The sequence below is a fragment of the Cydia amplana genome, chromosome 20, assembly GCF_948474715.1.
Source record: "Cydia amplana chromosome 20, ilCydAmpl1.1, whole genome shotgun sequence".
Classification (NCBI taxonomy): domain Eukaryota; kingdom Metazoa; phylum Arthropoda; class Insecta; order Lepidoptera; family Tortricidae; genus Cydia; species Cydia amplana.
The window spans coordinates 108,618-136,562 of record NC_086088.1 but is presented as its reverse complement, the minus strand read 5'-3'; the positions used below and the strand labels follow the sequence as shown (position 1 = coordinate 136,562).

General features: G+C 43.1%; 1 protein-coding gene across 1 annotated transcript; it reads left to right on the top strand.

Moving 5' to 3' along the window:
* Nucleotides 1–1,339: 1,339 nt before the first annotated feature.
* On the top strand, nucleotides 1,340–27,945 carry LOC134657531 (uncharacterized). Its single transcript, XM_063513107.1, has 26 exons — nucleotides 1,340–1,514; nucleotides 2,507–2,772; nucleotides 3,481–3,665; nucleotides 4,178–4,371; nucleotides 4,834–5,065; nucleotides 5,578–5,837; nucleotides 6,420–6,606; nucleotides 7,645–7,822; nucleotides 7,924–8,135; nucleotides 8,334–8,507; nucleotides 8,800–8,971; nucleotides 9,393–9,498; nucleotides 10,104–10,269; nucleotides 10,574–10,772; nucleotides 11,312–11,446; nucleotides 11,833–11,917; nucleotides 12,800–12,989; nucleotides 13,197–13,358; nucleotides 13,733–13,855; nucleotides 19,800–20,067; nucleotides 24,877–24,982; nucleotides 25,387–25,533; nucleotides 26,123–26,301; nucleotides 26,933–27,139; nucleotides 27,324–27,400; nucleotides 27,499–27,945. The coding sequence occupies exons 1-26, from the start codon at nucleotides 1,451–1,453 to the stop codon at nucleotides 27,629–27,631; spliced, it is 4,407 nt and encodes a 1,468-aa protein (XP_063369177.1). The 5' UTR covers nucleotides 1,340–1,450; the 3' UTR covers nucleotides 27,632–27,945.

Genomic DNA, 27,945 nt, shown 5'->3' with positions numbered 1-27,945 from the left:
CTGTTTAACACCGTGGGAAAGAAAGTGACGGACACCGTTTTATCACGCTGTCACGTAGACAAGAACGACCATCATATCCGTACTGCTTTCTAAATAGAAGATATACATTTGCTTGGACTTGCGACTCCAGTAGTCCAGATACCTACGTCATTGACATGATGATGACGTTTTGTGCTCGCTGTACCTACTCTAGATCAATAGAGTTGTACCTATAAGTTGATGATTCATGCACTAGAAATGAAAATATCTAAGTAAACATTTTTTGCAAAAGTTCGAGTAGAACTTTTTGCAAAAGGACAAGGACCGATCAACATATAAAAAATTGATAGCGATTACTGGCCACCCAACTATCACATCAATCGTTTTAATTACGGTAATTCATGGAAAGCTGCTCTATTTCATCATCATCATCATAATTTAAGAGCGTGGCTCTTGTCGGTGGAGTATGCGCCAGTTTTCGCGGTCCAGCGGGCTCAGCACGGATCCATTTTTATCCACTATCACTAAGCCCGTCACTTTCGCACTTACATACTTGTTAGAACGTGACAGGCATGGTGATAAATGATAAAAACGCGACCGTGCTACTAGGGCTGCTCTATTTGGCTCGCCAAATTGATATGATATAGTGTGACGAGCGCTACAATTTACTACAATCTTTCTAAAATGTCAAAAACTGAAATTTGTGTGTCCAAATCTCTGTCATAATTGGACGCGATAACTATAAAGAGGCGGCTAAATGTTGTATGCAAGATATCGCTTTTTAGCCATAAGACGGCTGTTGTTTACCTCTTCAGTTTCCTTTTATGAAGGTGCGAGGCGCTTGTTTTATTATGCAGCAGTTGCAGCACACACACTGCTGCGGCTGTCGGTATTGACGGTCACCGCTCTTTGTAGAAACTAGGTAATATCTAACATTAGGAATTCATACATTCGATTATGCTCCTTGAGATACCTAAAGGAAATGCGTTTTCATATATTTTTATTATTGTACGTATGCTGAGTGCGGGATATGTAGTACACCTTTGTTTTACCATAGAAATAAGAATGTGTACCGATGTATCTGGCCACTTTGGCCGTCACTATTAGGTATTATCTATTTATTTTATATGAAGCTGACTATACGAGTAGGGTTTCAAACTCACGTCCGCCTGTTTGGAAGCCGGACCACTAGGCTACCAGCCATCGACCAGCGCTCACGCTGCTACTGCTAGGTCGATGACGTTTACTGCATTTCCGCACGCGCATGTCTTAACTATTAACACAATGACGTCACATCTATACCCATCTCATCTTCCACTATCCCCGTCTCAGCTAAGTTGAACTTGACTGTCCAGTCGCGCCTTTCACTTCGCGGGGCCAGTCATACCTACCGTACGAGAACCATGCGCGTACGCGAGTTACTGTATTAAAACTTTAATTTAGTGATAACATGTAAACAGTGAGATTGAAGATGAACGGAGTTAGTCATGCGGTACCAAAGGTGTTGTTAGGTTACTTAGTGTTATTATTCTCAGGTGAGTGGTCTAACTAAACTGCCTAGAGAGTTTTTCACTTTTGTCGAGTTTGTTGAGCAATATTGTTCGATTTCTTTCGAGGTCTTGTCATTTAATTGCAATCATAATTATTGTGATAAGTAGGTAATTATTGTTGTAGGTACTCGTTAAGTGTTTAGAAATTTAAACTTTTTATTTCCGTTATTTCTTTGTATCATACTAAACGGAAGTATCTATATATTTTTATGACCTCTACATGAACTGGGAAAATCCTAATTACTAAAATACTAATTCAGTGCATCAGTTATAGACAAAATTAATGACATTCCTAATATTGATCGAAATCTATGGTGCAGTCAATCTACTGGATTGAAGAACGAAGAACGAAGCTGGTTGAAGTAACTGAAAGTAGTTGCCAAAATTATTTTTCTTTCTAGCTTTCTAAAACAGTGAATATTTTATGACGAGCACGAAACACCCAAGAAATTAGTAAAATTGGTATAACCAAATAAAAATAACTACCGATGGTAATTAATTCATTTTTAAGTCAATTACAGAGTTAGAACTTAGAACAATATAGGTATCTCTTAGTATCTCTAACTCTACTCTACCTACTAACAACAAAACAGACAAATAGTGTCAGTCAGGCCAGTATTTTTTGTTGGCACTACACTGGTAACACTGGGATATATATTATCATCGGTTAAGTGTTAACTGCATTTCACTAGAATATTGTTTGTATGCATGCATGACATGTTTGTATGCATGACCAACTCATTGGCAGTTTCAATCAAAGATTTAACTAAAAATAACAGAAACGGAGGGGCTGTGGACCTTACACTGCTAGGTACCTATATCGAAAATTTAAATTTCGATATATGCGTCTCTTTGTCTTTAAATTTTCAATGCGATAAAGAGAGAGATAACAAAATTTTGATTTTCGATGTTCTCGGTAGAGCCGCAGTATGTACAATATGAATACCTACCGACGGTTTGAAACTTGGTGTTTACAGATGCGTGTTCAGGCCTAGTTCTGCGCGCGCTTATATCTCAACATGGTCTCCACGGCGAGGTGGAGTTCTCCCGCAAGGCCGAGGGCGTCGTGGCCGTCAGAACAGCCCTCACACCGACCCTGGAGCATCCTGAGCATGCCCTCCGCTGGGCCGTACATACCTTCCCGGTCGACCATCGTGATGTGACGGACGCAAGGTGCTCGAGATTGGGCGCCGTGCTACATGATCTAACTGATGAGCTGGGCTACCTTCTAGTTCCTGGCAAGGTATTAACTTCTTTTATAGCCACTTGCTCTAATCCAGGAATAAGCCCTGCGAGCGGTGGTTTGTATATTCCCGGTTGACATTGTGATGTGACAGACGCAGGTGTAATTGTAGTGGCCGACTATTTCTAGCCTTGAAGCCAAGTACGCAGGGCTGTCCATACATTCCCGATTAACCATCGTGAAGGTAATCGCTGTTCGGAACCGTTTTGCAAGACCATAATGATGAGCTAGTAGTACTGAAATAGTAGCTATCACTCTTACAGTACCTACCTGACATTGAGCATCTCCTGCGTTTACATATAAAATAAATATTATAAGTTATAAGACATTATAGGTATTACACAAATTAACAAAATTCCACGGTAAGCTAGGTTAGCTAGCTTACCGTGGCGGTTACCGTGGCGGACGGTAACGGTTAGCTAATAAGGTTTGCGTTGTGAGTACTTAGACAACGATATACGGGTACATATATATAATATATTAAATACATCGAAAACACCTATGACTCAGGAACAAATATCCGTGTGTTCATCACACGAATAAATGCCCTTATACCAGGTTTTGAAACCTGATGATGACGGATTATGATGGGAGTAAAGTAATAAGTTAAGAAAAAATAATAAAATAGACACGACACATTTGCATGTAACAGAATAATAAGGGTTGTATTCAGTCAATGTGTTTTATAGAAGTTTATTTTGATTATAGGACAATGCAGAGTTCGAGACCAAAGTTCCCCTAACCGGCCCAACCGGTCTGTGGGGCCGGAGTCTCCGCCTGGAGTCCGCCGAGGGGCGGGTCATGTGCGCCTCCATCCTCGCCGTGGACGAGGAGGCTGAGACCTACGCAGAAGCGCGGTTCAGCTCACCTGTGGCTGGCACTGTCACGTTCAGGTAACAACGGCAACGCCAGTTCGAGACCAATTAAAGTTCCTTTAACCGGCCTTCTAATAGCCTGTGGGGCCGAAGTCTCCGCCTGGAGTCCGTTGAGGGGCGGGTCATGTGCACATCCATCCTTGCCGTGGACGAGGAGGCTGACTCCTACGCGGAGGCGGGCGCGGTTCAGCGCACTAGTAACAGTTCACTTTTAGGTATGTAGGACCTATTAGTAGCCCCTTTGTCTTAACTTGTAGCTCTAAAGGGTCTAAAGGGGATAGTGCCACGGGAACAGATTCCCGTGGCACTATCCCCTTTAGACCGTTGAAGTGTCTAACAGTGAAGCCGAATAAGTGTCCTTTTAATTCAAGGACAGAATCCAAAGTTCAGCCCGCAAGAATACTTCGATATTGACTTCGATAAGTTAATTTTCTCCATTTTAAAAAGGGCTTCTCTTCTGGCTTCGTGAGGTTTTAAATGACATGTCGTTGATGACTAGTTGAACTTTATGTCGAAGCTTTCTTTTCCAGGTGGCTCATACCACGAGACGCTTCCGAACCAGACGCGGACGTCACAACAGACCTGTATCACATGCGGGCAGTCCGCGGCTCCGAGGACTACACGCAGCACAAGTGGAAGCTGTTCGTCACCGACATCTTCGATACGTCGAGGAGCCACGACGACAGCTGCGACGTGCTCCAGGCCGTGTTCGACCCGGCTACGGGTGCGTTTTTAATTCTTATGAAAATTCATAAGGAATTGACGGAAAACCTGAATGTACCCTGTTTGAAGCACACGTCACACGTCACAGGAATTGGGTATTTCTAAAGGAACTTACTTTCTTATTTCATGTAGGTACTAGGTAATACCTACACATAAAAAGCATGCGGAATACTCGGAATCGGATCAGCTTTTTGGAAGTCAATGTGCGATAGACTTTTGCCACGGTAATTTCTAGTTTATTTTGTATTTCTGATTTTAGATAGTTGTACTTATTGTAAAGCTCGTCTTTGTTTCAGGCCATATGCTGCCTACACTTAATGTACCTTTTAATCATGTACGCCGTTCAGCTTTACATTTTGTATAAGGCAGCAACATTACCATAAAACCTGATCCTATAGGTTACTTAGCGTACGACGTCTATCAAAAATTTATCAATATGTATCGAATTCCTCCCTGATTGCAGGTGGCGATGGGGTCAGCGTGGGCGACCTAGACGCGCGCATGGGCTTGGCGCGCGTCGCACGCGACGGACGGGTGTCTGCGCGTGCAACATACAAGCACGACGTCCTGCGCGCGCTGCGCGCCGACATGGACGCGACACGACGGAGCCTCTATGTGGTCGTGTACGATCACCAGCATGAAGATAGCTTCCTGGCGTGTGCCAAGCTGAGGTTGATGCCGCCGCAGACCGCTAGGTACGTATCTAAATGACATGCATGGATGCGACCGGCGACCAGGCGGAACCTCCGCGAGGTCATGTATAACCATCAGAAGAAGGACAGCTTCTTGACCTGCGTCATGCTCAGCCTGCTCATTTTCGTGACAATTGTACTTACCAACATAAATTTGCCCTACTCATACAGTGTCAATTTACACAAAAATTACATGTAAATCTTCAATAGTGCGGGCTAGCGAAACGACCGTAGCCTAACATTCTCGTGCAATGAGAGGACGCCTGATATCCAGATGGATGGATGGATCAGTACATGACTGATGCCGACGGCTCATACCGACGACGATCAGCAGAAAGGGACTGTGCGTTTTGAAAATTCGATTCACCTTGTGGCCTTAGTAATACAAAACTGAAACTTAATATATATTAACACATACACACACACACACACAAACACACACGCTCTCTATAGGGTGTCGCTATAGTGTCGCTACATACGTGTAGAATTTTAGTAATCTCTGTGCTTGCATACAGGGTACTGATAAACATGGCGGGCGTGAAGGGCACAATATCTCTCCTGCAGCCTGCGCCCTGGTCTCCCACGTGGGCCACCTTCGAGCTCAGTCCTGCTGCAGGGGACTATGAAGCCAGCTTGAGATTAGCCGGGTCTGTAGTGCGGTACACGGTGCGGGAGCTGCCGCCTAATCCCGCCGTGGCGCCGGAGCGTCGCTGCAACACCACGGGGGGAGTGTTCAATCCGTCTAATGTCGACCTTGGGACTGTCCCTCCAGCAGGTAAGCTGACCACTTTTTTAAGAGAATGAGAATCATAAAGTTACTATCTCATACGTGATGGACTTGTTACGTAATAAAATAATAATAATTTGGTAAAGATGGTATGTTGGCACAAAGTTTATTTAGTTCGTGTACTTATATGGTTTACACATATACATACCTACTACATATCTCTGTACAAAGCCGCCAAAGAGAAATACAATGGTTTGTTGTGAGTTAAAATGTCAACTTGGTCGCGTGCTTAGTTGTCAGCGTGGTCAACATTTCTGAGAGGAATGCCGCAGCCTCCGCAGGCCATTGTCTATTGTTTGCTGCACATCTGTTGATGTTAGAGAATTCAGGACACACTTGTTTTGGCTACGTAGTGAATGTGTACTCGTACCTATTAGGTATTCTAGTTTTGCGACTGGCAAACATACTTTGGGTAAAATGCAATTTTGAATTAAACTTGAAATTTGAAATGTCCTAAATTCCCAAGTAGGTACTTAGACTACTTAGTTCACTTCAATATGTAATTTGTGTGCAAGTGAAATTTAAGTTCACAGTTTAAGTTAGCTCCACTGCTTCCATTGTGCTTTACAGGCATGGGCACACAGGACCAGTACGCGGTGGGCGACCTCCTAGGGAAGCTATTAGGGCGCTCGCCTCGGCTGCCACACGCCTACTTACTGCCGGGGCTGGCACCAGAGCTCGCCGGGATGTACTGGGACGTGTTCCTGCCACTACGGGGCGCCGCGTCCGTGCGGCACCGCGCGCTTCTTGTTGAGAGGTAACAATACACTTTGTACCCGGTGGGCGACGCCACCTACTAGGGAAGCTGTTGGGCGCTCACCTCCTCTACCACACGCCATCGAAGCCACACGCCTTACGATCAGCCATGCAAGATGTGCAAGCTACAGCTGACGTGTTTCTTTTGCGCTAAGACATATTAGGTTCTCGATGAAGCGAGTATTTAGGTTCTCAAAGGTCGGCAACGCATAACTGGTTTATCGCGCTTGATTATAAAAAGCTGCAATCATCGTCGAGCATGGTCATAATTAACATCAAAAGCCTACTACCTACCTACTATCAGACTACTTTGCCCAAGACACAGAACCGCTGCATTCCGTGGCAGCTTTCGTTATGCTGCCACGAAGTGCTGGAATAATATTCCGCCACCAATTCGACAGAGCAGTACCATTGGTTCCTTTAAATCGAAACTAAAAGCGTACCTAATGGACCAACAAAGTTTTGCTGCCTGAACCCCTATATTTAAAAATACAGATTATTGCCTATATTGTACTTTAGTTACTCACCAGTTAGGTTATGTATATTTATATATAATATAATTTTGATATATATTTATTTATAATAGTATTAAATATTATTTGTTCCCGTCGTCCACAACGTGTCCTGCACTGCATGCTGTCCCGCACACTCCGCTGGCTCCACAGAAAACCAGCGCCGTTGGCCACGCTAGTCGTGCCAGCTGCATTGCTGAGTGGAGACCATTTCGGCTTCACATCTCTATACTATATCCGCTGATTTGTTTATCTTTGCCTTGTATCTGCAATATGTGTTTTGTTTGTATTGATGTGTTGTCTGAATAAATGATTTCTATTCTATTCTATTCTATTCTATTCTAAAAGCGCAAGGGAAACATCTCAAGAGGGTCTCATTCTTCAGCACGCACGCTCTAGACAAAATCGACCGCGATGCCCGTTTCTTTTTGTTGTGCCACATATCTAGGAAGGGAGGATAAGCATTTCTTCTTTGGCGAGATGCAGTTTAATGCGTTTTAATAATCCCGTTTTACATCGTGTTCCAGACGGGCTCCTTATCCTTCTGTGTGTGGCTCAGTAGTCCCTTACGAGTCGGACACTGGGTACCAAACGCCCATGACAACGGCTGAAGCTGTGTTCCGATACCCGCTGGTCGGCCGAGTCCTATTCAGACAGCCACAAGACCGGCCCTGGGAGGACACTACCATCATCATCGAGAGCCTGGTCAGTAAACAGTATTTGCTGCTGCACAGCAACTGGTCAGTTAATTAGCGAATATTTCCTGTTGACTGACTTTACCAACAATTCACCTTCTCTGTCATCAGATCCACGCGGACGGCGCTAACGTGAACGACACGTTTGGTCACCGCTGGGCGCTCCACGAGCGCGCTCCGGGCGCCGACTGGTACAACTGGTCGAGGCGTTGCGAGAGCGCCGGGGACGAGTGGGAGCCCCGCGGACTTCAGGTCGACCCACGCCAACCGGACCTCTATTGTGGACATGCGCCGCTTTGCCGACTCGGAGATCTCACGACCAGGTAATGCTGAAGTGAGACAGCTATTCCAATTAGAAAGGTAGTAGTGATCGCTGTAATGTGGAATGTCTTCATCTCATTCACTTTTTAATCGGAAAGGATGAAAGAAAGTATAAGAAGCCATAACCATTTTCTCTATACATTCTAGAAAACCTGTGCTCCGAACTGTATGGTTTGTGACTATTGTATGTTCGATTGCAGGCACGGCATGGTGTCAGTGGCGGGACGAAAGCGTGCAGCGACAAAGCTGACGCGGCGGCTGTTCTCTGATCCGGTGCTGTCTCTGTCTGGTCGATACTCTGCGCTAAAGCGCTCGCTCATCATACTTGATGACCATGGACCCGTCGCACGCGGGGAGCGGATGGCCTGCTCCGTGTAACTATTCGTCTTTCTCTAAAATCTCTAATGATAATTCTCTCTCTCTCTAACGCTTAAATCCACTGCCGTTATCTGATGACCAAATTATATCCAACCTGTCTTATTTTTTACCACATTGTACATCGTGGTGTCGATTTTGTCATAAATTGTTGGTTGGGGTCGATGTTTATTTGTTTTAGTCGCAGTTTCTAAAGAGTGGTGTCACTGAAGTAGTTTCTACTGACAGAGTCTTGCCCCAACCAAAGGGTACAACATAAATTATTAAGTAATTGTTTATAATTGTGTGCAGTATCGTGGGATCAGCGCGACGGAAGGCGGTAGTCCACGACTGGTTCGGCGAGGGCGCGGGAGCGGGGTTGCAGGGAAAATTGGAAATCACCCAGCAGTCTGCTTATGACATCGCCAATCTACAGCTCAAGCTAGATAATCTGGAGGACGTGCGGGACTACCAGATACATGAGGTACACCATCCAGGTTCAGGGTTGCGGGGCTGCAGGGAAAATTGGAAATCACACAGCAGTCTGCTTAATACCTATGAAAATTCCCCGTTTCTCAAAGAATTAGAGGTACTTATTTGCGAAAAGGGTCTAGTGATAATTGGGCTCCTAAAAAGAGGGTTAGACCGAGCCAGAAATAGAAATGGAAATCATTTTTAAAGTCACTATTCGCCCAGCTATTCGTACGGTTTGAGCATTTTATTAAACGAACCTGTACTATCTATAGATTTACTCAATTCCTAGGTACTTCATTCATATTCATATTCAATCAATTATCTTCATAAAAACACATAGAAATACATGCAAATACAATTTTTAAAAACACACAGAGAGAATTACTGGCTTTATCTTTGCCTAGCGTTATTTTGTTTTGTCGTGGTTGCAGGCCCCGGTAGAGAAGGAGCTGGAATTCCCCTGCGAGACCAGCACGCTGCTCGAAGTCTACAACCCCTACAACGTCAGCAAGTCCTCGAGCCCACAGCCCACAAAAGGTAATTATTTAACTGCCGTAATGTAAGTATTAATTAACTCACATTTATAGACGGGTCTAAAAATGTGAGGTAATATATGTTCAATGGTAATATATGTGTCACACTCACAACTCATCGATCATCATTATGAATCATGAATGAATCTTCTTCTTCTCTCTCTCGGTAACCTTTTTACAGAATGATCGTGGATCGGGGCAATTATAGGTGAACCAGGATCTATTGAGGGTGCGCCATGTTGCGGAATTTCACTGGAACTAATTTTTTCATACTACACTGAATTGTCACCCTATACATGAGAATAACAGCGCCCTCTTGACAATTATCATATATTACTGGTCAGGCTATAAGTAGGTATGTCAGGTATTTGAGTGGCCCGTTTTACGATGCGCCGCTAATATTCTTCTAGCATATTTTTTAGCATTCGTTTAAAATGGTCGAGTCAAACAGGAGTGTTCTTGTCTAAGTATATGTATTTAGGTATAAGAAAGAAAAACTTCATAGGTTCACCGCAGAATCCACAGCTATTTTTAGAACCTTGTTACAAGTAGCAGCTATTTTGTTATTTTTCGTGTCAAAATAAAACATAGTGGTTATCTTGGTAACAGGCACGGTGGATGAGTACGCCGTCGGCGCGTTAGGAGACAAGTTCGGTCTGCTGGAGCGCCAGCGACGCACGCACAGCGCCAACAACGACACGGTGTTGTCGCTGTTCGGCGAACAGAGCGTGCTGGGGCGCTCGCTGCTGCTCGCGCGCGCTAAGGGCACGAGAAGGTATGTCGACACTTAAAGATTTTAACGCTCAAGAACTCTTATTCCCTAATATCTATTGGTTCTGTTCCAGAAGCATAGCAGGCAGTCAAGTCCCAACTTATCTTCCAAAGTCTGTTAAAAATTGTCTATCCTGCTCCAACACATTTTTTTCGACGCCGGGAAAACCCACAATATAAATTCCTCCAATTGTCTTTAAAGGTTGTTTATATGTTTATCAAATTCGAATTCGATTTCGATTTCTTCCTATTCAGCTCGAAATAGAATAGGCTTCGTGGCGTGCTAAGTTGTAGCTAAACTGTTTCAGGTGGGCATGTGGTACTCTCCAGCGTGGTTACAGTCCTTCAGAAGCCCGGGAACTGAGGGCCATAGCCTCCTTCCACCATCCCGGCGGCTTCGCATGGGGCTACGTGCGGATGACGCAACTTGTCAGCAGCGATGGAGGCACCAGCGACACCGTGCTCGAGCTCAAACTGCGGTACCCGGGCGACAAGGACCGGAACATGGTAAGCACTAAGCACGCTTTCCTTCCAAACGATTATGAGATGTACTTTGCTGCTAAGGTCCTTCAAGTTCGTCATCAGCGATGAAGGAAGCAGTGAGTGAAATTGTGTTCAAGCTCAAACTGCGGTACCCAGGTGACAAGGACCGTTGTATGGTGAACACACTTTCAAAACTGCTATAAGAAGAACATCGCTGCTACAGTTCGTCGGAACTGCTGAGGGCAATATCACCCTTCTACCATCCTGGTGGCATAGCATATGTGAGGCTACGGGCAAATGACCCAACTCTTAAACACTTCCTTAGATAGTAGGACCTAGCTAATTCTGCACGGACTTTGCATGGACAAAGCATCATAAACATCAAATTTCTATGAGAATGAATATGTTAATTGTTTCTTGTGGCGCTACTACACTTCTTTAACTACATTATTTTACACTTCATACGTGTTGCACCTGATAGATCATCAAGGTATTAACCACCTTACTGTAACACCTATAATAATGCAATGCAAGTTTCAAGATTGTGTCTTGTTGTATTGCAGACACACGGTCACCGCTGGGAGGTGTGGGTGAACCCGGTGGGCGTGGACGCTGCGGTGGCGGTGGCCGGAGTGCGCTGCGTGGCTGGAGGGTATCGGTGGAACCCCTACTTCACTCAACTGGCTGACCCTCTTAACGTAAGTATCAGTTTCTCTTGCCAAAAGTCAGGAAATATTGTTGTCAGGATGGGTAGCTTTTGGCGAAACCCCTCTTTCGTGTAGTTTGCTGATGATCCGTTATCCCTTTAACTACCAGTATCCTCTATCTTATCTTAAAAGTACATAAGTTGTTATTAAATATATGTACTTATAGTAGTTTTGTGTCATGCCCTTCGTTCGGTGCAACATGATTTTTTATGGGACGTCTGGTAACTATTAGGTACCAGCTCATACAAAGGTTTGTTTTAGCAGGATAGACTTCTACTTTGAATGATGTAGAGAAGTCACTTGAGCTTGCCGGGACACGCGGCATTTTAACAAACTATTATATTTTGTAGAATTGATGATAACGCTTGTTTCTGCAGCACGAGTTGTACAACGAAGAATGCGGCGCAGACAACCCGCTGCGTTGCGACGCGGGAGATCTTACTTCGCGTCTTGGCACTATCAGTAAGACAAGTTTAGGCTATACTAGAGTCTGTTCGGAAAGAGAAGAGTCGTGGAATGTATTGTTCCACGACTTTTCTCTTTTCGCAGACTCTAAAGTACCTACCGTAAAACGGGGTAAGTAGGTTTCACGGGGAGAGGTGGGTTATGAATGGGGTGAGAAGGTTTGAGAGGGGGGTGAGAAGGGATTTTAAGGCTACTGCTACAAAAATAATGTATTCCAATTTAAAATGGAGCTATAGTAATACGCATAATTAAAAAAAATCGATCCAACAATCTTCCAAAATCACCTTTGTATGAAAACCCCTCTCACCCCAAATACGAGGCACTACGGGGTGAGGTGGGTTTTCCTCTTTATCGTCAAAGTTATGAAATGGAACTATCCAAAATAAAATAAAAACTAAAATACAAACGTCCGGAACACTTATTATATACACCATTCAGTTTCCATATGTAAAAATAAAATGTTATCGAGGTTTGAATTTCAGTTTTGACCCTACTCACCCCATTTTACGGTACCTCAAATTTTTATATCAGGTTAGCTATTCCATACTTTCTAAGACAAATTGTGATGTGATGGGCTTTAAAGCGCTAAGCAAAGGTTCCAAGCTGCACGTTCGTAATAAAACAAAGACTAAATATGGTTAGTATTCATGCATTATCTGTAACGCTAATTTTTTCATTGATGCTAAAACAACAAGGCAGAAACCAAAGCGGATATGCGTACTGTGGGCTGTTCGCTTTACTCCTTTAACCTCACATTCTTTACGAGACGTCGGAGCAGGATGGCATCTGTGACGGACGCCAACCTTCCACTAGGACTACTAACGGCGTTAGGCCCCTCGCTGGTGGTGTTGACTCTATCTAACACTCTACTTATTGCAGGTGTGGGAGCAGGACGGCAGGTGGTGACAGACGCAAATCTCCCGCTAGAGGGCACAGCGCGGGCGCTGGGTCGGTCGCTGGTGGTGTTCGCGGCGGGGGGCGGGAGCGACCGGCTCGCCTGCGCCAACATCGAGGAAGACCACGACATCGTCAAATACGTCAACATCCTGAAACCGCCGCGATTCGCCATGTGAGTTCAAAGTAGAGTTGTGCCGTTCTCGAGAACGTAGTTATTATGGGGAATACTCTCCGTTTACTTCGTTACCTATAAAAAAACTTATAAAACTTTTTCGAGAACGGCATATATAATTCTAGATCTAGAACCGTATGCCCGCAACGATTTTTATGATGTACTTACATCACCAATGCCATACTTACACCAACCTGTGTCTTTCAGAGGCCAGTTCCTGGCGGAGGTGCGTCGCGTGATGGGAGTGCCCGCGTGGCTGCTGTGGGCGGAGGCGCGTCGGTCCAAGCCCCTGCACAGTGGAGCTTGTCTCCAGCTGCTGCTGCACTTCTCAGGGCCTAATGCAGCGCGCCTCGAGCAGGACTTCGCCAGGTAACGCTGCCTTAACATGTTGAAGAGTTACGTGCGATACGAAGCTCAACGCCAAGCAGATGGTGATGACGTTGCACAAATCTGTATTGCACTACAAAGTACTTATATAACTTCTGATAGAACATGCTTTATCTGAATCACATTGTACTCCTGAATTTAATGTAATATGGCAATTAGCCACTTTCAGTGTTTACCGGTACTCTGGTTTACCATAACATAAACTCATATTGCTTGTCTCAGGGACAATTAACCTACATGTATAATGAGCTCCTAATCTTCCAGGTATAATTCTTTTCACAAGAGGGATCTAACTGAAGCTCGGGGGATTAATTGTAAAAAGTCTTAGTGTTATAAGTACTATTTGCATTGTGCAGGTTACTAGCGACGGGTCGCCTGGACTCGCCCAGCATCTTCATCCCGGGGCACGTGGACTCCAAGAGGAAACGGACCACGTCTTACAGACAGTGCGGCGTCGCTGATCCTAGCGACAAACGTACGTGCAAGCATTCTGTCCTACTGTCTAATATCGGCTCACAAAACGGTGCACTGATGATTACAGTCGAAATTAAATTCAAACACAATTGACATTGTTTATGAATAAATATCTTGTATCTTGTATCGATCGTGGCCAATTGGCCATGTTATGGCTATTTGAATCGTGCACACAATATTAACATCTTCAAAAGTTAAACGAATGCTACATCCTGATGACAAGTCGTAAGATTCAAGTACTTGGTGGTTGTTCCAGATCCAGAGAGGCCGCTGTTCGCGCCGCGCCCGTCGCGAGCGCACGTGACGTCACCGCCCGCGCTCGCCGTCTGCTCCGTGCTGTTGTTGATTAACTTATTTATTTAATTATACTTTTATACACTAATATTAGTTGTTTTATTTTGGACCAGCTCTGGCCGCGACTTTGGGTAAACATCGTTATCGTTAACCCGTAACCGCACCTCTTTTCTTAGCACGAACACGAATTAAACCATCTCCCCATCTCCGTTCTGCCACCGTGGGACTAGACGCGGACTTGGGTTTCACCCTTACGTCGTTACTCTGCCACTGATTCGTACTATAAACGCTATGCATCCAGCTTTATTAAGCGAACGGCTAAGGAGTGGAATTCACTTCCTGCAAATCTATTCCCAGTCCACTATTAACTTGGATCTTTATAAATCGATAGAATAGACATCTATGTTCCATCCTAGACTGCATCGGCACTTAATTGCCATTAGGTGAGATTGTGGTCAAATGCTTAACTATTAGGTATTTCTAATAAATAAATACAAAAACATTGCAACCACTACTGTCCCCTCTTATGCTCTCTTACCTATATTAACTATAATGCCACACCACGAAACAATGATGATACATGTAGATGTAAAAAGGTTTCTTAGAAATTCCGGGAATTAGTGCCGCAGGGCGCCGTACTGAAATATTATGCCAACAAATATTATCAGGTGTGGGTGTACGTGCGTGGGACGACGGGTCCTCGATCAGGGTGGCGTGCACCCCGAGGCACGGGCCCCGTGCGCAACACACCCCCAGCTTCCCGCCCGCCCTTCGCCTCGCGCCGCCCGCCCTGCAGTTTGAATTCCGGGAATCACTGCCGCAGGGTGCCGTCACAGTTTAAACTTGCCAGTTATCGTACATTTGTTATCATTGTACTAGCTGCTAGGGGGCTGTCCATAAATTACGTCATCTATTTTTGACGATTTTAATACCCCACCCCTAAAATCATCCAGAAATCATGCTTCGAATGACCCCGTTTCCTCTACGTCTTGCTACCATCATCCGATGTCCAGACCCCCCCCCCCCCATTTGAAATGACGTAATTTATGAATAGCCCCTAGTACGAATACACTGTACTTATTATTACTCTGATTTAACTCAAACATAAGCTTTGTTAATGCAATCGTGATTCCATCAATGTTTAATCGTACGTACCTTGCACAATAAATACCCTGTCGTGTGACCTGCAGAGGTTAATTGGTCAATTTTGCTATGAAGCTTAGAATAAATTTAAAAGTGGAAAAATTACTGTCTTGGGTGCGACTTGAATTCACAGCCTCTTGATCGATACTCCAGCGCTCTGCCATCTGAGCCACCAAGACCTCATCCATAGCCAGCAAATTTTTCCACCATATGGTTCAAGGGGACCCGAGCGACATCTACCGTAAGAGCGTTACACTTCTTGAACGGCTACCGGAGTTCCAATAAGTCATATTGGAAATTCACCAGTTACGATGCGCTACCCATACTATTTTAAATATTTTATTTATTTTTTATTTAAGTAATAAATCTTACAGCTATCTTAACAGTTTCCCAATGCGATAGTGTAGGCAGGCTATTAATATTAAGAGCTAATTACTTATAAACTAGGTATATAATACTATAAGTACTATAACTAAGAATAACACAACACAAACAATGTAACCTTTACAAATTCACTTTCAGAACAATAAAATACGACAGTTCGATTGGCAACTTGGTTAAATGTGCGCAGGGCTCTCGTCCAAGGGGCCGTGCGCATCAATCCGGTGCGCGCGTGCGGCTCGGCCAGCAGAGGCGGTCTGCGCCTCCGCCACACGTACCGTGGCGGCGCATAAACACCTATTGTCTCTAGTAACTCTGGGTTACTGATCTTTCCTCGCACTAACTGAAATATATAAGAGGCTAGTGCCAATTCCCTTCTAACCTCTAGCTGGTTATATCCCACCATTCCGAGCACAAACAGGGTTGGGTACATTCGAGGATAGAAGGGGTACACTCCATACAACTTTAGGTACAAGAACCTGATGAACTTGTTTTGGATTCGTTCCAACATAAACTTGTATTTCGCCTCATTTGGGCTCCATACACAAGAACTGCTCTCCATGTGGCTTCTGACAAGGGCTTCGTACAGTGCGCGTATAGCTCTTATGTTGGAAAACCCGTGACACTGCCGCAAAACGAATCCCAATCCCAAGTTCCTTTTAACAAGCAGAAACGTCTGCGATCGATGCTATTAAGCTTAGAATAAATTTAAAAGTGGAAAAATTACTGTCTTGGGTGAGACTTGAACTCACGGTCTTTGGATCGATACTCCAGCGCTTTGCCATCTGAGCCACCAAGACATCATCCATAGCCAGCAAAAGCCCACAAAAGCCTGCATAAGTTTTTTTTCCACTTTTAAATTTATTCTAAGCTTAATAGCATCGAACGCAGACGTTTCTGCTTGTTAAAATTAAAAAAAAAATTGCTATGAATTCAACAAACGCAAATAACAGTGCGTTTCTCAAACAACATCATGCGTCGCAGCCTAGATTTCTAACCGATGTTACTTTTGTCCCCGGTCTCCCCTAGCCTAGCCTAGGTATCGCGGTTCGGCGTGAACTACGAGTATCATGATCCATGAAGTAACAATTTGCGCCGTATCCATAGCAAAAGCCTTTTAGAAATGTAGATCATAATAATTACCACTTACTTATGTTTAAAAAAGCGGCCAAGTGCGAGTCGGACTCGCCCATGAAGGGTTCCGTATTTAGGCGATTTATGACGTGTTAAAAAAAAAACTACTTGCTAGATCTCGTTCAAACCAATTTTTGGTGGAAGTTTACATGGTAATGTACATCATATATTTTTTTTAGTTTTATCATTCTCTTATTTTAGAAGTTACAGGGGGGGGGACACACATTTTACCACTTTGGAAGTGTCTCTCGCGCAAACTATTCAGTTTAGAAAAAAATGATATTAGAAACCTCAATATCATTTTTGAAGACCTATCCATAGATACCCCACACGTATGGGTTTGATGAAAAAAAAAAATTTGAGTTTCAGCTCGAAGTATGGGGAACCCCAAAAATTTATTGTTTTTTTTCTATTTTTGTGTGAAAATCTTAATGCGGTTCACAGAATACATCTACTTACCAAGTTTCAACAGTATAGTTCTTATAGTTTCGGAGAAAAGTGGCTGTGACATACGGACGGACAGACAGACGGACAGACAGACAGACAGACATGACGAATCTATAAGGGTTCCGTTTTTTGCCATTTGGCTACGGAACCCTAAAAACTTATATAGGCGGCCAAAGTTTACTGCCATGTGTATAAACTATGACATGACTGCTCCTGTATCCTAAAATATATCTCGATGCCCAGTAACAGCGCAGGCGACCGCGGGGCAAGGGTCGCAGGGGCGGGGGAATAGCAACCGGAGCAACTCGGCGAAAGGGGTGCAGGGTGATCAAGGGGGTGGCTTGCAGAGCACATGTACACATCACGCATGTGCATTGATTTATTGGTTGCATCTAGCCCTGTTCCGGGTAGTTAGGTACTTACAAGTTACGGAATAGCGCTACCTTCCCTCGACCTTCGAATTTCTCTAAGTAGTACTTAAGTAGTTCTCTAAGTAGTACTTGTAGAGAAATTAGAGTAGGTAGGTACGAGTATACTTAGAAAGTACCTATACCTACTCCTTTAAGCCCTGATTTCTAAGTCACTAAGCTTGTGAAGGTAAGTAGGTATAATGTGTAGTGTAGGTATAAGAGATGTAAAAGCGGTATTTGCGCGATTAGCGAAATCATCCAACTTATTGAGGGATTTCAGGGTAGGTAGTTGGTGTAAAAAGAAATGGCAATTTCTTATGAGATGTTTGTCAATAAACTCAAAAAAAAAACCGTGAGAGAGACATGTAAATAATTTTATTAATTCAACACACAATAAAAAGAACCCTAAGATTAGAACTGCCTACGAAACTAAAACTCTAATACCTAAAAAACTAAAAATCTATATCTTTTAGATATACCTGGCATATTAGTGTCAAAGATACTGGCAGCAGAAAAAATATTTAATTGATAAGGTATTATATAGTGTTAATGAATTGTACGGACATTAATTACTTATATAATTATTTTAAGAATTTATTTTGCAGTTATTAATATGTATTGTGTAATGTTTTTTCATTTTTCTTTTAATTCACTAATTAATCCTAAACTACACAGTTGTAGTTTAGGATTAGTTAGTTTTAGGTGTGTGTGTGTTTTTTTTGTTGTATATATGTTTGTGACATGTACTTAAGCTTAAACCGTATTAAACAATTGATTTAAAAATTTTATATAATTGTTACCTATTTTTTATTCAAACAAATAACAACTTACAGCTTCAGTTACCAAACTTCAATACGCTGAATACGCTGAATATTCCATTATTGATTGTGTGGCTCTATCTATTATCTGATATATATAATGAACGATAAAGCAATACAAAATGCGATTGTTTATTAATTCCCAAGAAAATTTCATTTAACTTAATTAAGTTATTATATATTCATTGAGCATTGGTGGTTGAGCAGTACTTGTATCTTGGACATATTCTATCATTTGACAAAACACATCAGAAGAAGGAGATCTCCAGGAGAATCCAGCTGGGTTGGGCGGCATTCAATAAACTAGCGGACATCCTCAAACCCGTTAACATTCCACAATGCCTGAAAACTCGCCTCTTTAACCAATGTGTCCTGCCCACCATGACCTACGGTGCCGAGACATGGACGCTCACTAAGGATGCTGTGCATAAAATCCGAGTGGCACAGAGAGCCATGGAGCGCGCCATGCTCGGCATCAAACTGCAAGACCGAGTGAGGAATGTCGAGATCCGACGACGCACCAAGGTGCAAGACGTCGGATACATCATTACCAAACTTAAATGGAGCTGGGCGGGACATGTTGCCAGGCAGAGTGATGGCAGGTGGGCCAAAATGTTAACGGAGTGGTGGCCGCTTACAGACAAAAGGAGTGCCTGGCGTCCGTTGGGTCGTTGGGTAGACGATATTCGGAAGATTGCGGGTCACTTCTGGATGAGATTGGCTCAGGACCGGGATAAGTGGCGTACTCGAAGAGAGGCCTATGCTCAGCAGTGGGCGATAAAAGGCTGATATGATGATGATGATGATGATGATATTCATTATAAGGACTCAAAAGGTTACGTAAACCAATTAAACCAAAACAAACAATGCAGGGGGCCTACCGTACCGCGAATACTGAAGTTCGCAATATGCGGGCAATCTTTCCCTTTACTCCAATTAGAGTGACAGAGAAAGATTCCCGCAAATTGCGAACGTCGGTGATGCGATTGGCCCTCTTACTCTGACACGCATGGCATGCCACCTGTTGCTACTGTTGTGTTTAATTGACACGGGACTACTTACTGTTGATTAAAAATGTACACTAGTTAATATTGTATTGTCGTAATTAGTTTTAAAATAACTTCTGATTAAAAACATTCTTAATTCCTTATCTATGGTTGTGATTGTGACCCCACAAGATGGCAGCGGCGCGACGCATGCGCGTTGGAGGCGCGACGATCGATCGCGCTTAATCGCGCGCGACTCGCCCAGAGAGTACCCAGCCAAGTGAACTTGAACGCGATGTGGAGCTTAGCGCTCGTGATATCCCTAGCCGGGCACAGCCTGGCTAATCTCGAAGGTCCTTTTCTTTTCTTCGGGCCACAGTCTTTAGAGCAGTACCGCCGGCCAGCGCTTGAAGCGCTCACCCAAGACGAGTTGACTCGCCTGTACGCCCAGCAGCCGTGCGTGGTGGTGTTCAACAGCCAGGACGGCGGCGGCGCGAGGGCCGAGCTGCCGAGACTGAGGACTGCGCTGAGGCACCGCCCCGTGCTGGCGCTGCCGCAGGCCTTCCTTGACGTGCATCCCGACTATGTCAGCAACGAAACCCAGGTACAGTACGATAGCAGTCATACCTACAATATTAAGGCTTCCTATCGCGCAACATGTAAGTTGCATATTCCTTTTATCTTCCATTGCTACCTATAAGTGTAAATAATTTGCTTTAGTCGTTCCTCATTGATCTTCCTCAGTGTGACGGTGACCTTAAACTTGTTATGTAACACCGGCCTATATTCTAGCTGTCAGTTTGACAGTTAATATAGCGCTTTAGCGCTGTCATAAAGTTGTTTGTAAACAAACACCATAGAGTCTGTTCGGAAAGAGAAGAGTCGTGGAATGTATTGGGCTTACGGTTGCCAACTATTTTTTGGTGGAATACAGTATTTTCCATAATAAGGCATCAAATATATAATACATTTCAAAAAAATATAGTACTTTTGGATAAAATACTAAACATAAGTGTAATATACGTTTAATCGGAAAAATTGTATTTTAGCGTACTATATATTTTTCCAAAAGTATATAGTACAGAGAGCCAAAATATAGTACAATACTATATAATATAGTACGGTTGGCAAGCCTAATTGGGCTCCATACATTCCACGACTCTTCTCTTTCCGCACAGTATACTCTAACACTCTAACCGTAACAGTCTAGTGATGGGTAGGACATCAATTTAAAATGAGTTTGTATGAGTAGGTACCTCATTTTCTAAAATGAGGTGTTACAATGTCTTACTTCAAATGAGGTGAGGTACTAGCATATTTTCAGCGTCGACTATTCCATTAATTCCAACGGCGACAAAAATATTTAATATATATACATATTTATTGTATTCATCGCTTCCTTTATAAATAAATAAATAGTAACATTTAATTGGAGTGCAATTCTGGAGGTTAAGAATAGAACTTTTAGGAGAAAGATAATTTTAGAATCAAGTAAAATGAATAGAGGAGTGAAGTAAGACATTTTTGCGGTACGAAGTACTGCGACAAATTAACAAAAAGCGGCCAAGTGCGAGTCGGACTCGCCCATGAAGGGTTCCGTATTTAGGCGATTTATGACGTATTAAAAAAAAACTATTTACTAGATCTCGTTCAAACCAATTTTTGGTGGAAGTTTACATGGTAATGTACATCATATATTTTTTTTTTGTTTTATCATTCTGTTATTTTAGAAGTTACAGGGGGGGGGGGGGGGGACACACACATTTTACCACTTTGGAAGTGTCTCTCGCGCAAACTATTCAGTTTAGAAAAAAATGATATTAGAAACCTCAATATCATTTTTGAAGACCTATCCATAGATACCCCACACGTATGGGTTTGATGAAAAAAAAAAAATTGAGTTTCAGTTCTAAGTATGGGGAACCCCAAAAATTTTTTGTTTTTTTTTTTCTATTTTTGTGTGAAAATCTTAATGCGGTTCACAGAATACATCTACTTACCAAGTTTCAACAGTATAGTTCTTATAGTTTCGGAGAAAAGTGACTGTGACATACGGACGGACAGACGGACAGACAGACAGACAGACAGACAGACAGACATGACGAATCTATAAGGGTTCCGTTTTTTGCCATTTGGCTACGGAACCCTAAAAATGAGTGGTACAAATGAGGTGCCTCACGAGTGAGCGACTCAACACTATAACAGTCGATGTTTTTAGTAGCTCTTACTCATATTCATTTACTCTAATAGGAAAATTAGAGCAACTTTCATTAATAGAAAGATAATTAGATAATTCGGTAATCTTTCTAAATTATGTGATGAAACATTTTTTATATAAGATACTTTTAACTGTAGCATATAGTAATAAGATATTCCGCAAACATGTGGTTGTTAAAATTGGAGCCATTATTTGGATGGGCTCAGCAGTACGCGAGACTACATTACATACATGCTGTAAGTAGGTTTATGACTTGTATGATGGTTGTATAGCCGTTTGGTAAAGGCGCAGTAAAAGCATTTCATTTGGTGTTAAACTTTAGGCTAACACGAAGCTATTATATTTAGTAATTTTATTTTTGAGTGTAGGTAATTACATTGAGACACCTCATTCGGTTCTCATGTGTTATTTTTTTGTCTTAATGAGAGTTTTAAGTAGGTATGTATATTAGGTATACATGTTTTTGATTCTTGGAGACCCTATTATTTTAATAATTTGATTAACTATATATCATTAAAATCTTTTAGTTCTGACACTTAGAGACATTTACACCTCTAAATAATTTTGGATTTTTGTTTATGTATGTTTGTGGTTTTTTAATATTATTATTATACCTATAGTTTTTTTTACATGTCTTTTATGTAATTGTGAGACTTTATTTTGTATTGATATTTGCGGTTAGATGTATTTTATAATTATTGATGTGTTTTTAGGGTTCCGTAGCCAAATGGCAAAAGACGGAACCCTTATGGATTCGTCATGTCTGTCTGTCTGTCCGTCCGTATGTCACAGCCACTTTTTTCCGAAACTATAAGAACTATACTGTTGAAACTTGGTAAGTAGACGTATTCTGTGAACCGCATTAAGTAACATTTTCACACAAAAATAGACAAAAAAAAACAATAAATTTTGGGGGTTCCCCATACTTAGAACTGAAACTCATTTTTTTTTTCATTAAACCCATACGTGTGGGGTATCTTTGGATAGGTCTTCAAAAATGATATTGAGGTTTCTAATATCATTTTTTAGGGTTCCGTACCCAAGGGGTAAAAACGGGACCCTATTACTAAGACTCCGGTGTCCGTCCGTCCGTCTGTCACCAGGCTGTATCTCACGAACCGTGATAGCTAGACAGTTGAAACTTTCACAGATGATGTATTTCTGTTACCGCTATAACAACAAATACTAAAAACAGAATAAAATAAAGATTTAAGTGGGGCTCCCATACAACAAACGTGATTTTTGACCGAAGTTAAGCAACGTCGGGCGGGTCAGTACTTGGATGGGTGACCGTTTTTTTGCTTGTTTTTTTTGCTTGTTTTGCTCTATTTTTTGTTGATGGTGCGGAACCCTCCGTGCGCGAGTCCGACTCGCACTTGGCCGGTTTTTTCTAAACTGAATAGTTTGCGCGAGAGACACTTCCAAACCAAAGTGTTGGTAAAATGTGTCCCCCCCCCTGTAACTTCTAAAATAAGAGAATGATAAATATAAAAAAAAATATATAAATATATGATGTACATTACCATGCAAACTTCCACCGAAAATTGGTTTGAACGAGATCTAGTAAGTAGTATTTTTTAATACGTCATAAATCGTAAACCGCAGTTGAAATTTTCACAGATGATGTATTTCTGTTGCCTGCGTAATGGTACGGAACCCTCCGTGCGCGAGTCCGACTCGCACTTGGCCGGTTTTTTTTGTATGAAAATTCCATATTGACGTGTAAAAGTGCCCTTGTGGCCTATTTGCTGAATAAATGTTGATGTTTCATAGCTATTTAGGCAACTAACAATTATTTTACAGTACATATGGGGCTACTTTTCCGCACTAGTGCGTAAAATAGCACTTTTCGTGCATATGTCGAAACTTTAAAGTGCCATATGTACTGTAAAACGTTGTTCGATACACGTGCGAATAGGTAATTCGCAACTCATGTCAATTTAAAACACTCCCTTCGGTCGTGTTTTAATTTATCGCCACTCGTTTCGAATTTCCTCTTTTTCGCACTTGAATCGAAAATAACTATTTTCTTTCGGAGCGATTACTTCCGAAATCCGAATATATTTATCAAAATGTTGAAGATATTCGTTTTGAAAGACCTGTCCAAAATCACCACTCACCATACGGTTATAAAGCGGATATTATTTTTAAATGTACCTATTATTACCACTGTCAGATTGATTGATTTATATATCCATGCCAAACTTTAGCTTTCTAGCACTAACGATCAGGGAGCAAAGTCTCGGACAAACAGACAAACAGACGGACATGGCGAAACTATAAGGGTTCCTAGGTGACTACGGAACTCTAATAAAACGCTGTTCTTTATACAAGCAACAAACAATCACACAAACAGACACGACATATACAAAAAGAATATGGTATGCAATACAGCTATTATTTCAGATAGGTATCTAAACATTCTGTATTTTAACAAAACAATCAGGTTGAGCACCTGAGACCGAAATTCGAAATCTTGTTGTCTGCTGCTGTATTACTGAATCTTGCATATTCCAGCTATTATTGCAAATAGATAGACGAAAAAAACGTACGAAGTGGTTGTGCAAAACCATTTTGTATAAAATTTATCAAACGTTCAGCAAAAACGACGAAATAATTTTGTTGAAAAAATATTTGTAAAACACCATAAAACCAATCGTCAAATTTTAAATATGGCAACCGCCAGATGCTCGATATTCCAATCAGATAAGACATCGCGCCGAGGTCTAACATTCAGTTACCCCAGCCCAGTCAGTCCAGCCGAAATCCCAGAAGCTATATTTAGGATTGCACACCCCCGCTGCACCGCCGACCTGTTGGACGCCGATCGATTGCAACCTCCCCCTTTCCCTTTTCCACTGCAACGCCGACTTGTTGAATACATCGGTGGGTGAAACCCCCCCACCCCACCCCTCCTCTCACTGCACAGCCGACCTGTTGAATGCGCCGATCGATGCAGCCGATATCACTCCCACACGATTCCTAGGAGCTCCTGACTCCAGCCCTAGGGTAGGGGGAAGGAGGATCTAGGATATAAATTGCATCCGCTAGCTCGCATCCCTGTCAGTCGAGTATGATCCGTTTAACAACTCTGGATCTTCGTCTGGCCATGCCATGGTCAGTCCTTGGTCCTAAGACAATAGCTTTTTGTGTGTTGTTTGTTTGTGCTTTGTGCGACTTGTATTTTGTGTGCAGGTCCTTACGCTCCAGGGACCGTGGTCGGAGCGTGACGCGCAGATGACGGAGACCTTCGCCCGTCTTCAGGATATCTACGGAGATGGGCAAGTTCTTGGAATCCTTGGTGTGTACCTCCAAGCTTCAATTTTTCTTTGACTCTTCACTGGTTCGAGAGTACCTATTTAATTCATTTCTCTTCTTTTTTTTCTTTTTTTTTATTTCTCTGGACTGGATTTAGAAATAAAGAAAATAAATTTATTCAGGACGCTTACAGTATTGCTTAAATATAATACGTTTTATATTTTTTACTTAAATTTCCGTTATCGCATTTATGAACAAATGCCAGATTTTACCGTGCCATTTGTGAACCGTTTTGAAATTAATTGCTTTGTCTCGATATTCCGACACGAGGAAATTACTAATACATAAGTACTTATGTTTATGATGAAAAACCCTGTTCCAATATCGAATTTTTCATTTTCTTAGACTTAATGTAGTTAATGTCGGTAACGATGTGATTTGTTTCAGGCAACTCTGTCTCCCAGAGCGGTCCGTCCGACTACGGCGAGGAGTGGCGAGCCAAGCGCGCGGCCGAAGAGCCCAGCTCTTCGCCGACGCCCGACGATGAGCGTCCGCCGCGAGCTATGCTGTCCGCAGCGCTGTTCAATGCGTCCGGTTTGTGACACAGAAATATCCCTTGCATTTCTTACATGAATAACGTATTTTAACGCTGGACTTATCGTCTCCTCTAAAAGAGACAGTTAGGAACCTGAAAACATTTGCTAGGCTTCATGGAGGAGCTGGGGTGGTTAGAGTAGCGCTACCTCGTTTTACGCAAAATATTAGGCACAATGGTTGTCGATTTGCGGAAAATGCCCAGAAGCACTATAAATAATTTTTAACTATCGTCTCCTTCCATGTATACTGACATCTTCGCTAACATGGGGCCTGCTCAAGCTATTGCTTATCGATTTGTTGCTGACTCTACCAACTTCTCAGACCTTTCTCACCGAAGAATTCTGGTCTCACGATATCAGTTTTTTTTTTTTTTTTTTAAATGGGCTTATACTCATGGCCACAGACTAGCCGAGGCGAAGACGTGGCTTACGATGGAGCGAGTCTGCCCAGAAGGTGCCTGTTCACCCTTGATTTGAAGGTTGCCGGGTTATATGAGCTCGGAAATATAGACGCCGGCAAGGAATTCCATTCCTTGGCAGTGCGCATTAAGGAAAGAGGAAGCAAATAGTGTCTTTGTCGTTGTCAGGACAAGCAGGCAAAGGCGCGGGCGCGCTGGTGCGCTCGTCGGGCTGGCCGGAGCTCTCTTTGGCGGACGGCACGCTCGTGCGGCTCGACGCGCCGGTGGGTGACCAGACGCTGAAGACCTCCCGGCTCTACACCTCGCTCGTCGTCAACTTCGCCGACGACGTCAACCCACTACGCAAGGTATAACTGACCACAGACCAGACGATTTGTCAACTCACTAGCGAGAAGTTTCCTTAGTTTTTATAATACGACATATCAAGAAAGAAGTAAATACAATGTCTGTATATAAAAACTTTTCTCAATAAGGGGCTGTCCATAAATTACGTCATCTATTTTTGACGATTTTTGACCCCCCGCCCCTCTAAAATCATCCAAAAATCATGCTTCGAATTACCCCGTTTCCTCCTACGTCATGCTACCATTATCCGATGTCCAGACCCCCCCCGCCCCCTAATTTGAAATGATGTAATTTATGGATAGCCCCTAAGCTGCGAAGTATTTTTGTAAATCTGCTCAGCGAATGATAAATAATAATTATAAGTAGGAGTGCTCTTCGACTTTTTTAATATCCTTCAGTAAACTAGGTGTAGCTACGAGTGAAAGTAATTTGCCATCATTTAATTCTATGACTTAATGCCAATCAAATTGCTTGTGATATCGCCGTCGAAGAAGTCAAAGAGTAAACTCTAACCTCCAATTTGCGTTCTCCTTGGAGTAAAAGACCCAGCTTGCCCTTGGATCGCGTCGACTGGGCTTCCCCTCCAGTCCACGCGTGATCCATGACGAGCCAGGATGTGTGACGTCTGCGCAGATAATGCTGGAGCTGACGTTCAAGCAAGCCGCGGGCTGGTGGGCGGCGGTGGGCGCCGAGGTGACGCGCCAGAACAAGCAGTTCCACCTGCTGGCGCCCGCGGCGCCCGACGCGCCCGCCGCCGTGCTCGGCAACGCGTACCGCTGCGGTCTGCCGCTGGTCTACCGCGGCGACGACGGCGCTACGCTCACTTTCCCGGACATACTGGTACGAAAACAACTTTCAATTGCTCATTCCCGTTTGAACTAATGTATTCTCTATATCCAACATGACCTAAAACTCTATATGAGAGTTAGGTTAGGAGGCTAAGTTTGACGGTTGAAAAGCCTTCTTTGATCAAATTTGAAAAATCTTGGTTGAGTTGACAGTTTGGTCTTTGGTATGGTTTTAGATGCAGCCCTATATGGACAGCACGGAGGAGTTTGCAGACGCCTTCGACTGCATAGGCTTCACCACCGCCCCCATCTGGTAAGTAGCACCAGCATTGGTACCTTCTTAATGCTTCTTACCAAGGTATCCAGCTATTCTATAGTTGGATAAGTTTGACCCGCGACTTGTATTCGCAGGTCGGGGCTGATGGTAACGGCGATAATGCTGCTGGCGCTGGGCGGGTCGGTGTGTTTGATCCTAGACATCCGCACCATGGACCGATTCGAGTCCAGCCGCGGCAAGCAGCTCACCATCACCGTCTCCGAGTAAACTGCCTCCAGCGGGGCACGCCGAGAACACATCTCTTGCGCAAAGTGACTGAATTAATTTCGTATGTTATGTTGGTTTTGACATGCGCTCTACTCTCTAGTCACGTGCAAAGGTGTGGGTTCTGTGCCAAGTTTCGAACGATACAGTGCAGTGTGGACGTTACATACGGTGCGATGCGCCGCGCGCCGCCGTGCTGCGCTCGAATCGGTTCTCGGCGTTCTACTGCAACTCACCTGGATTGACAACAACAACACAAAGATAATTTATCACATCAAACATCGGTCTATGTTAAATATAGTAAATTTTAATACCTA

Coding starts and splice junctions, on each gene's coding strand:
- LOC134657531 (XM_063513107.1), top strand. CDS start 1,451: ATGAACGGAGTTAGTCATGCGGTACCAAAGGTGTTGTTAGGTTACTTA. Junction 11,918..12,799: donor TTCGCGTCTTGGCACTATCA/GTAAGACAAGTT, acceptor TACTTATTGCAG/GTGTGGGAGCAGGACGGCAG. Junction 24,983..25,386: donor GCAAGTTCTTGGAATCCTTG/GTGTGTACCTCC, acceptor GATTTGTTTCAG/GCAACTCTGTCTCCCAGAGC.